General features: G+C 39.1%; 1 protein-coding gene across 1 annotated transcript in view; it reads left to right on the forward strand.

Annotated features, from left to right (window-relative positions):
• The window catches only part of PTPRZ1 (protein tyrosine phosphatase receptor type Z1), a gene marked incomplete at both ends in the record, with an annotated part of 137,346 nt that overhangs the window by 96,001 nt on the left and 28,968 nt on the right, over window positions 1-12,377 (forward strand). Inside the window, 3 exons of the mRNA XM_084279246.1 lie at window positions 1,423-1,466; window positions 3,677-7,259; window positions 10,905-11,049. Coding sequence (XP_084135372.1) covers window positions 1,423-1,466; window positions 3,677-7,259; window positions 10,905-11,049 — 3,772 coding nt within the window. The remainder of the gene's footprint in view (window positions 1-1,422; window positions 1,467-3,676; window positions 7,260-10,904; window positions 11,050-12,377) is intronic.

Here is a 12,377-nt window from a genome sequence, read left to right on the forward strand (position 1 = left end):
TTTAATTAGTAAATAATTTATAAATGTTTGTCGCAAAAGAACAGTTTATGAAGACATTGTGCAGCATTGTTTAGTCAGAATTTGTTTACATGCTATAGTCTACAAATCAAACTGTATGAGCTCATGAGTTTGATAAACTTTATCTAGTGTATGTTGCATATAATACATGTCTCAATTTGTTTTGAAAGGTAGATACAGGCAGACCAAAGAGATACAAATTAAGTTATAGATCCCCCTCTGACTTTGCAGAGATGAGAAGCATAAAAATGCTATCTTTATACTAGTGCATTGAGGAAACTTCATTTGGGAATTGTGGTGGAAATGCAGTCAAGGAGCTCTGTGTGATGCATCTGTTAGAACTGATCCCCAGGCTGAGACTAGCATTTTCACTTGTGCAAATCAGCCCACACAATACAAGCTCATACTGATGCACAGACAGAGCGCCAGCATAATGCTTAGGAGAAAGCCCAGAAAGATTCAGAAAGGGAATGGACCTTTCTGTGGACCAAAGGAGCTGTGAGATGACATAATGCTGTGAAAGGGGCATTAGATTTCATCACTGGTGACCCATGGCAGTTCCTAACAGAGGTTTGTAGGTCTCTTGCCACCTGCTTTGAAGGCTTTCTTGCTGACCCCTATCAAAGTACAGTACTGTACTTGGCCAAAATGACAGAGAGAAAGAAGGTGAGAGACCACCACTAAACTCAGCAGGATTTTCACCTGGGCTGTAGGAGATTCATGTCCATATTTATTTATGAAAAGTGAGGAAACCTCAAATCCTTCAGAGTAGTTCTTTGCACAGCACCCAGTATGTGTTCATTAGGGACATTTGTGGAATGTGATACAAGTGGGTACACGCCCTTACATTAAATCAAGAGGAGTGGGAGTTTGAAAAAGGCACTGGACTTGGGGAAGGGTGGGTCTCTGTGGCCTGCCCTGATGGAAACAGGCTGAATACAATGGAACGGCTGTTGCTCTAGTACCTACCTCCAAGCCTGGGTGCACAAATGAGGAATTTGCTTTATAAAGATTACAAAACAGGTAATTTTACAAGAACATCTTCAGAGCTTTCAGATTAGATGTAGAGAAATAGTTGGTTCCTAGTCTTACCTTTTTTTCTCTCTTCTGCATTAAACCATGCTTTCTCATAGAAAAAAATGCTGTGAACTTGGATCTCCCTAGCCAGGATGTGGTTCCTCAGTGCAGATTCAACATGTGCTGTAGTATCAAACTGGAACCAGGCAAAACTGTTGTGGCTGAGTAGTCCTCAACCCAAGTGGTTAGCCACCTCTACAAACACAGACCTATAAAACATCTTTGACTGGGTCTCAATAAATGTATTAATTAGTTGGGTCCTTGCAGAATTAATAATTCTGTGAATTTAAAATGTTGGATGATATGGTGTATATTTTTGTTTTATAGAGGCTGACCTCATTCCTGAACTGAATGAAACTGAAGAATATGAGGTATAGCATTCATTTATTTTTAAGAGATTTTCAAATACATATGTTTCAACTAAACTGAATTGATAGTTCTGTGAAAAATTAAAAAACTATTTCACCAACTAAATGTATTATCTGCATTCATATATACATATAGATATGTGCATATACAGCCATCACTTTCAGCTCTATTTCTCCCTAAATAACTCTACAGATACAACACTTTTTACTTCTCTGTGACTGGAGATACATGGAGAAGTAAGAGATATCACAAGATATGCCTAAATATTTTTGAAAATGGGACAATCGGTTATTCTCACCTTAGAGTGAAGTCTGACAAAATTGTTCATTTAGCTGAACCAAAGCTAAAAGCACTGTTAGGCTTTTTAATTTGTTTAGAGAAATCTGGCTTAGGCTTGCTTACAATCTTCTTAGCAGTAATAAACTACAGCAAGAGAGGAAGGCAACTGTGCTGAAGAGTGAGATTCATGTGTGTCTGCTATCAGTGTGCTATTGGTTGAATTTAACAGTTACTCCATAGTCCTTACTGGAGCATTTACTTCTTGAACTCAAGTTATACTTTACAGTATAACTTTATTTTGTACAACTTTGCGTGTTTTTATGATACCCTCTGCAGGTTTCATGTTTAGAAACTAGGTTTCTGGTGTCCCAGCAAGGAGAGAGGTGAATATGACTGGTTTTAACAGTCTCTAATACAGATTCTTTCAGTAAGACATATATTTCTATCAAGTAATCCCTCAGAATTTTGATTTTATAGTTACAGTCTATGACCACAATATTCTCACTGCCTGGCAAGTTCTTGTTAACTAAATAGACAGCCCCTGCTTACCTGTCTATTTACTTTCCCTTGCATTTGTCGATCCTGACTAACCAATAGTACCATTACTTCTCTCTTGACGTAAACTACATATCTAGATTATTATATTTCATCTGTCAGGGCAAGAACTGTGTACCAATGAGTGTCAATTTTTACTTGAACCAGTAAAGTTTGAAAGTGCAGGCGTTGCCCTTCAGAAAGTAGATTTTCCAGCAACAGGACCTGTGCAATTCAGGTTTGAAAACATACAGTGGAGGTACTGCTGTCCCTATATGTTAGGTATTTAGCCCTTGGAATGAAATCCAAACCTCACAATCATACCTGATGTTCCTTGTATTGTGTGAGTGCTCTAGATGTTCCTGGCACAACAGCTTTAGTCTAGTGGTTAACGCCCTCACTGGTAAGACTCAATGAAAGCTATTAACTCCTATTAGCTGAGGCTCTGTCCTGGTGATGTCTCTCAGGGCTATGTGGGCCTATCGAATCAAGTCCCTACAGAAACTGAAGGTGCCCCTCAATCTAGTTTGCAGAATTGTGCTCAGACAGGTTTGGTTCTGGTGCAGTTCTAGATGGGGACTGTGGCAGAAAGCTGTGGGCACTGCTGTGTCTAGGGAAAAATGAAGACATCTGCTGAACAAGTTGGATGATTCCACATTCCTTCTTTTCATCTGGGGCAAGGAGACTTGGGGAGGGGATGAAAGTTGGAGAGGGGATGAAACTTAGATCCTCAAAGACTGCCTAAATCCTGACTGTGTTTATGCAACTTTTTCATTTTTTTTTTTTTGATCTGTCCTTAAAAATCAAAACTCTAACAGATTTTTGATTAAATGTCATCATTCATGTTTAGCAAACAAAGGAACACAACAGGGACTAGATGGTATCACAATACTTGTGAAACTGTTACAATCATGCTGACCATCCTGAAATCTTAAGGACAGATCATAAATACATACTACAAATGTTGCTAGTGTTACAATTTAATCAACACCAGGATATTAGTGCAAATCTTTAAGACATTCTGATAGCAAAACCATTTTTTCTTTGATGTGTACTGCATACACATCACATTTTATTAAGAAAGAGGTGGAGCTTTTTAAATAAAGTGAATAAATACTATGAGTGGGTTTTGTCTCTCAGAGAAAAAGCAACACAATTTTAAGAAATTGTGACACAGGATTTTTTGTTTGTATTGCAAATAAGTAATATTTTCAAGAGAGAAGAGGATACCTGGCAGCTAAATATTGTGCTTTAAGACCAACAGTCTTCTCGAGCATTGTCTTGTTTTGCCTCTCTTGTTTTTGTGGAGCCAGGAAAATATCTTATTGCAGTTTTGGTTTTTGTTTGTGTACAGTGTCTACATTTTTAATTGTCTTCGGCTATGATATTTTTTTCAAAGGATGAAGTTGATGAAAAGGAAACAGAGGTGGATGAAGAAACTGCAGTGATTCCTAGCATTGACAGTACAATAAACCAAATGAAGAAAGATTTCCAGGTGACTACATCCAGCTACAGTCAAGAAAAAATGGGGACAAAACCCAGTGAAGCTAAAACAGTTAGATACTTAACAAGAGAAGAAGAATTGCGTGGTAAGGAGGATGTTTTCAAAGCAGTTTATTACCCTACTTCTCCACCTGTTAGTGAAATTTCTGAGGAAGAGGAAGATCCTTTTTCAGAATCCCAGACAATTACTGGAACTCCTCCTCAACGCATTGACTCAACCAAAGGCATAGAAGAAGAATACATATACCTTTCTTCAGGCACTGAACCAACAAGAATAACCACTACTGGCCAGAGTGACGAAGATTTCTTACTGTCTCCTTTTAAACCTCATCGGGAGTCTGATGACTTTTGGAGTTCAGTTCTTACCACTTCTTCAGCACAGCTGGTTACAGAGGAGACCTCCCAAGAAGACACCCTTCCTTCAGGAAGCCCAGATATAAGCATGCATGATGTTCTTTCCCAAGGCTCCGTTAAGTATGTTTCAGAAGGTGCAGCACCCTCGAGCTCTGATGAGCCTCCAAAGCATACTTCTTCCACAGATGGAAACGTTTGGTTTCATAACACTACAGATCTGACAACTCCATCTGTTGATACATCGGAGGGCAGGCAATTGTCTCAGACCAGTTACACTGATGCTTATGTAGAGGGATTAAAGCCAGCAACAGTGCCCTATTCCAGCAGCCCAGTGGTTTCACAAGACACTTCAGATGCGGATTTAGAATTGCCACATTATTCTACCCTTGCTTTCTCCTCTGCTGAATTATCATCTCACTCTATCTCTTCAAGCTCTGGAGAATATGGTTCTGCTTCTGCTGCCAGTGAGGTACTCTCTCAGACAACTCAACCAGTCTATAATGGTGAGATACCTCTTCAACCTTCCTACAGTAGTGAAGTGTTTCCTCTAGTCACCCCTTTATTGTTTGACTCTCAGATGCTCGACACTACCCCTGCTACATCAGATAGTGATGTGACCTTGCATGCTACACCTGTATTTCCCAGTGTTGATGTGTCATTTGAACCCACCCTGTCTTCCTATGATGATGTACCTTTGCTTACATATTCCTCTGCTTCCTCCAGTAGTAAAATGTTTCACCGTCTGTATACAGTTTCTCAAATGTTTCCGCAAAGTGCTACTCCAGCTGTTGCAAGTGATAAGGTGTCCCTGCATGCTTCTTTGACATTGGCAGAGGGTGACACATTAATACAGCCAAGCCTTGCTCAATATGCTGATGTGGTGTCACATCAGACTACTCATGCTGCTTCAGAGACACTGATATTTGGTCATAATAGAACTCACATATTTTCTCAAGTTGAACCATCCAGCAGTGATTTAAAAATGCATGTACTATCTACAATGTCTGAACTTCCTTATGCTTTGTCTAGTAATGTGGGCTCCCTCCAAAGCTTTACTGTTTCCTATGACTCCGCAGAATTTGTGCATGGTTCTGTTGACGTATTTCATCAAGATCCTTTATTTAGCAGCTATAACAATGTACTGGTGCATAAACCTTCCTCTGTAATATCACAAGCTGATACTTTGCTGCAGCCTACGCGCTCTCTGTCTAGTGATATGGATTGGTCTGAAGCATACTCTGGTAGTGAGTCCCTTTTGCCTGATACAGATACCTTGACAGTACTTAACATTTCTTCTCCTGGTTCTGTAGATGAAATTACCTATGAATCATCTGGGTTTAGTGATGTTAATAAGATGCTTCAAAAAGGTGATGTTATATATGGAGATGAGCGAGAACTGCAAATTTCCTCTTCTTTAAGTGAAATGGCTTCCAGTGCTGAAAGTAAAACGGTACCTGAACTTTCTACATCTGTTTCTAATAATGATGTAATTAAGCAGAATACGTCTCTGCAAGAAAGCTCACTTCCTGTTTCTAGCACAAAGGGAATCCTTCCAGTCTCTCTTGCTTTTCCCACTGCTAAGAAATTTGATCGTGATGTTAGTAAACTTGCAGAAAATCACCTTTCCGTTCAGCCTTTGCATGTTACAACTCCAGCCTTTGATGACACTTTGCTTAAACCTGTGCTTAGTGCAAGCTCAGATCAAGCTCTCTCTGCCCCTGCTTATAGCAAAATGTTATCCTCGACTCAGCCCTACTTTTATGAGACCTCAGCTGCATTAAGTAATGAAGCATTACTGCAATCCTTCTTCCAGTCTTCTGGTGATGGCGCTCTGCTTAACACGGCTGTCGCTGTGCCTAGTGATCCGATATTGGCTGAAAGCTCCAGGGTTCATAAAGATAGTTCTACACTTGACCAAATATTGCATCAAATGGCACCAGGTTCTGCTACAACTGAAATCATGCTGCATTCTACACCTGCACCTTCCGTTGCTGATACGTTGTCAAACACTTTTAGTAAGCCCACAGCGTCACTTCAAGGTTTATCTGTTTCTTATGCAAGTGAGGAATACGTTTCATCCAGTTTGGTTAACAGTGAAGATGTTCAGCAGGTTATGCCTTCATTGTACAGTAGCGATGTTTCATTCCAGCTGGCAAGTTTAGAGAATACAAAAGCCTTTCCCCCCCCAACAGTGAATGCTGTAACAACTCCCAGTCTAACAGGTGATACATTACCACATGTAGCTACTCCTGCAGACAGTCGTATCTCTTCAAGTATTTTTGAAAGAAGTGAGGCTGCCAGTGTCTCTTCGAGTTCTACACTTGGTTTTGATCCTGTTCATGTGCCTGCAGTTGTTTCTGATTCTGACATGTCCATTCACCACACTCTTCCTTTACCAAATGTACGTGTTTCTGTTACGGCTGTTTCTCCCAAAACTGAGACCCCCATAACCTTGAGTAGGTTGCTGGTTCCTTCCAGAGAATCCTCTGGGTTATCTCCCAGTGTCATGTCCAGTACTGATTTGTGGCCTTCTGTAGTTGAGGATGACTATGATGAATATGACGATGGCTTCCCTGTAAGTAACTGTATCTCATGCACTTCCCATAGAGAAACTCAGGATATGGTAGTAGAGGAACAGAATACCAAGGTAAACAATAACAAAGATCAGAGTAACCTAATTATAAGCTCACATTTTGAGAAACCTGAAGAAGAAGAAGAGAAAATTTCATCTGCTGCATCAGACAGTCAGATAAACCATGCCACGGACAGAAGTAATTACACATCAGTACCTCCTTTGACAGCAAGCGTGATACCCAAGAAGCACAACGACCTGACAGTTTTGGAGAACCACATTCAGACTGGTAGTGTTCCATTGCAAAACACATCAGAGTCCAAATCTTGGGCTGTTTTCACAAGTGATGAAGAAAGTGGTTCTGGCCAAGGTACCTCAGATAGCCTTAATGATAATGAAACTTCAACAGATTTCAGTTTTCCTGACCTTAATGAGAGAGACACTGAAGGGGCAGTTGAAGCAGGTAACTCAGAATTAACTCCTGGATCATCACAGTCATCAGCCTCATCTGTTACTAGCGATCACCCATCAGTATTCAACATCTCTGAGGCAGGTTAGTTATGGATAAGTCTAATGAATACCACGGAAAGGTGTGAGGGGATACATCTGTGCCATAGAAATTGAGAAGGTTTATCTACGTATAATAAAAGGAGAATGTAACAGTGCTAGTGGGTGTGATTAAGGAAGCACTGGGTAACAGGGGGTGCATGCTGAGCTGGCTATTTTGTGAATCCTACTTCTGGCTACTTAAAACTGCACCTGAAATATTCTTCAGTAAGAAGATTCATGTTCTGCTTTTGGATAGATGTGTACTGTCAGCAGAAGTTGGGCAGTGCACAATCTAAAATCAGAATTTGTTTCAATGTTAATTGTTTAATTTTAGTTTTAAAGGTTTAAGAGGGACATAGGTTGTCTGTACAAAGACAAGTGTTGCCCTTGTGGAAATACACCAGAGGAAACCATGCCACTTCCAGAGGAAACATACCTCTCAGATTCTGGTTTTTAACTTAGAGAAGCAAATTTCCTCGTGTTTTGGTGTGTGTGTGTGTTTCCAAGATGTATTGAGCAAGGAAGAAGATGCTTCAGTTTGATTCTGATTCATCTTAATTCATAAAAACATTCATTTTCATTCCTCCTATGTATGCCACCCTCAGATTTCAGTGAGATGCACTTTTTGTGCCAGATTTGCATATTTCCCAAACATTAGAGCCAGATTCTCTTGTACCTGCTTATATTTAGTGCTATTTTCCTGTGTAGTCCTCATAAAGTTAGTGAGAGTATTTGTGATCTGTGATTCCAAGGATAAGGTCCGAAGGCAAAACCGAACCTCACATAGACAAAAACCCGGTAGAGCATTTCCTTTGTAATTTAAAAATGCACTGTGGAAAACCTGAAGTATTCAGACATATAATTTGCATTGTCTCTTGTTAGAGTATTGAAAATCCAAGAGTAAAGTCAGAAACCATCTATGATGTTTGAAAAAAAACCACTAAGAAACAAGGTTAAATTGGCATTTTAGGAATTAAACTGAATTTTCATGAAGTAATCACAGCATCTGTAGAGGGCAGTATCATTCAACTAATCCTTGGACTGGAATCCACAGAGCACAGGAAATTTTACTTCCAATCCTACAAATACACAGCTAGATCACATGAGGTTGTGTTACTCACAAGCAACAGAATACTAATACAAAAAGGTGGGAAACCGACACTCTGTAGCTGGGGCTAATAGAGCAGGAAATACAGAAAATAAAAATTTTAAAAAAGAAATAAAAGAAGACATACTGAAATTAGCAGGTGTCCTAACAAGGTAGGTGCTATAAAAGTGAAGCAGTAAGTGAATTAGTTCGGTAGGTAAGTAGTTACTACATTGTGCAAAATAACATTTCTTTAAAAATATGAAAAAAGAACATCAGTATCTCAAATTTTATGTCTGAAGAGAATGAGCATTACCATAAAGATTTACAGTTTACATAATGGGTGTAATTTGAATTGTTACTAATCAAAATGGATTACACGTGACTGGAGTAGGAGTAGGAGTAGTACAACAGGCAAAGTTTGTCTTCTAGGTATTATTGAAAGACACTACACAATATCATTTCATGTACAGTATTTTTTTTCCAATAAATGGTGCCAAATATTGTCTTTTAATAAAATGAAAATTCAATGTGAGCATGTCTAACATGGTCTCCTGTAAATCAAAGACATCTTTGCTTAATTCAATTATAAAGAAATGAAACAAAAAAACCCACCCAAAAATCTCAGATAAGGACTCATTTATACACTGCAGTGAATTCTTCAGAAAGCGATGAAATGTCTTCTTGTGACCTTTACAGAAGAAAATAATTGTCATTTAAACTTTTCTTTGTAGTTGATGATGCATATTTATGCTTGTTCTGAACTAGGGCTTTCTCCATAAGCCTTTCAACTTAAAAACCTGTAAGAGAAATTAACATAAGGAAAAATGCAGAGTCCAAACACATCAATCATTAGGGAGCAAAGAAATCTCCCATAGATGAGACTTCCTTTTCAGCTGCCATCACCGGACTGATGGCGAAGTAGGCAAGAAAACCCCTGTTACAGGAGAAGCCTGGTCTTCATTCCCCATACAAGGAGACCTGGTTTGGTCATGCAGTTTGAAGGAACCCTGTCACCACACAGATAGCCCTGGGGTTTACACTATGAGTTAGAACAGAGTTATCGGATAAGCATGTGTGAATGCTTCAAAGGGATTGTATTCTGATCCTTCATGCATATACACAGTTTCTTCTGAAATCAATAGGAAATACAGTTTTTAGCCAACTCGCTGGAAACACGGGCACAGAATTTTTTTCAGAAGCCACTTGTGCCTGCAATCACTTTGCCCACTGAGCTACAGGATTTAAAAAGTAGTGATTGATTTGGGTGTTAAGAGTACTTTGAACTAAAACCAAGAAGATGCCTGCAAGATCAGAACTTAGACCTTTTTGCATATAATCCCCTGAAAGCCCCTAAACTCAATAAGATGGAAGCAAGCAGAGAGCTGCCCAGAAATCTATACTGTGTGAAGCTACTTGGGTTTTGACACCCTATTTAGAACATGCGATTTTTTGTTTGTTTTGTTGGGGTATTTTTTTCAGATCCAACTCCATTCCCTCCTCCCTTTTATCAGAATGCTTTGTATTCATGAAATCCCAGTCAAGTACTGCTGATTTCTGGGCAGCAAAATTCTGCTCCCATACAGAATGTTAATTGAATTAGAACTATTCACAAAGGCAGAAAACATTCTTAGAAAATCTAGGTGTTTAATTCTAACAAGTGCAAAAGTGCTTATTTCTGTGTTTTAACTCACGTAATTGTCACAGATTTACTACACAGATTTAAAAGAATGAATCATTTTGTGCCAGAATCACAGTTTCAAAATGATTACTTCTTGAGGTGTGACCAAAGTTTAAAATGCAGGATTGGTCTCATCCACTATTGTGTTGTTCCCTCATTTAATAAGTTTATAAAATATGCTGGTTTAATCTTTGTACAGACTCTATGCCCAAATATTTCTGTCATCCAGAGTTACAAGGTCAACAGAAATGTGAATCTAGACAATATCTAAACAATTCAATCACCTGTAAAGATGAAGGAAGGATATTTAACTCTGATTCCAGTATAACTGGGAGAGGAAGTACTGCTTCAAATGAAGCAGGATGTATCTATAAGAAGAGTTACAGAATGGACAACCTATTAAAATACAGAAGGCTTAACTGCAACATGGCAAGCACATAGGGAATACTGTAAAGGAAAAAAATCCCGTTAAACTATTAGCCAGAGAATTGATTTGAATTATATGAGTGACAGTTTAATATCAAAATGTTCTTACACATTCCAATATTATATATTCAGATTCTTTAACTCAGATGGCTTTCAGCTAATAAACAGATGAAAATAAAAAACTTTCTTCTCCTATATTTTAACAACAATCTGCTATTCTTACAAAGAGAAGTCTCCACTGCTGGAAGGCCGAGTCACATAAGCTTGAACACTTTGCTTTACCCTCTATCTGCTTATTTTCTGTAAGCTGGTTTGCAAATGTATACACTATCTGCAGTACCTAGTAAAAAACAGAGGTAAGTGGTATTAAGTAGGTTCATTTTAAGACACATTCACTCGTGCTGTGCATTTCTCAGAATTTAAACATGGACTGTTTCAATTTTCTCTGACTGCAGAGGCAAGTAATAGTAGCCATGAGTCTCGTATCGGTCTAGCTGAGAGTCTGGAATCAGAGAAGAAGACAGTTATACCACTTGTGGTCGTATCAGCCCTGACTTTTATCTGTCTAGTGATTCTTGTGGGTATTCTCATATACTGGAGGTAAGTTGTTTTTCAGTTTGGGTTTTTTTGGTGGTGGATTTTGTTTGGTTTGGGGGTTTTTGTTGTGGGTTTTTTTCAGTTCTGTTGAGCTCTGATTTGAAAAATGTGATGTTGCTGAGCTGGTTTACAGGAGAGAGACTGGATCTTGTCTCTCACCATGTCTTTATATTGTTCCCAATGCCACAGTGACATTAAACTGACAAAATAAGGGGCTTTCTGTTCAAAATGCTCAACTATAATTCTTTCTGGTTGCAGAGGGTTAAACCACTGAGTAGTTTATTTCCATGTTGATAGATTTTAGCAAACAATTACTTGTGGCTGTTAATGCCTAGGAGCCAAGTGACTTAGTGGAGCACCAGGAAGAACAGGAAAAATAAATAGCATAGCATGCATTTATTTCCCATCTTTCCAATCTTTTTAACAGTTATAAAAGGCAGTTGTCAGTTTAGGATGAGAATCTGTGGTCCTCAACAGGGCTATGTGAATCAACAATTCATATAGGAGTGTAGCAGTGTGCTGTAGCTGACATCATATGCATGACAAAATAGGGATAATTCAGTAATATTATAATGGTATAAATGTTTTAAGGTCACTTTCTGAGTAACTTTTACAATGTTGTGCAATTTAAAAGTTGTTCTGCTTTGAGATTCTGCCAAACCAAGACTTCTTACCCCACGCCAGCCTTTCAAACCATTCAGCAGGTAACTAAGAATACATTTCATGTGCACACACATGTGCTTCTACAGCCCCAGCAGGCATGGCATGGATCTCTTATGGACAGCTGAAGTCTCTCCCTTCACAGGGCAAAACCCCAAGGTGGCTCCATTCACATTACCCACAGAGAATGGTCTCTGTCCTGTCCCAACCCAAACTGTGACAAGGTCTGTGTGAAGTAATGCAAGTTGGCCTGAGCTAAAAGCATACCAGGAATCTAGTTATCTGTGTGTGACAGTAAGTGGCAGTGCTCAAGCCCTTGTCTGCCTCTTTCTCCTTGGTCCTAGATAAAGCCACAGAGTCTTCCTAGGGACTGATCTGATTAAGCTTTCATAGTGCTTTCAGAATCCATGCACAATGCTAACATTTTCTTGTGTGCATGTTGCCAGGGAGGAAACACAGTGGTTGAGAAGGGGGAAATAAGTTGCAAAAACTTCTTGCCACTGAGATTCTTGCTCTTTGGTGATTGCCAGGAACATGATTCTATTACTGCTTCTGTAGTACTAATACATAAACTAGGAGCAAACAACTGGACCTCACTCTTCCAGGACCTGTACTAACAAGGGTTAAGGTAGTTCAGAACACCTCACAGGTGCTTCCAGAGCTACTTTCTT

Source organism: Gallinula chloropus (assembly GCF_964237585.1).
Source record: "Gallinula chloropus genome assembly, chromosome: 1".
Classification (NCBI taxonomy): domain Eukaryota; kingdom Metazoa; phylum Chordata; class Aves; order Gruiformes; family Rallidae; genus Gallinula; species Gallinula chloropus.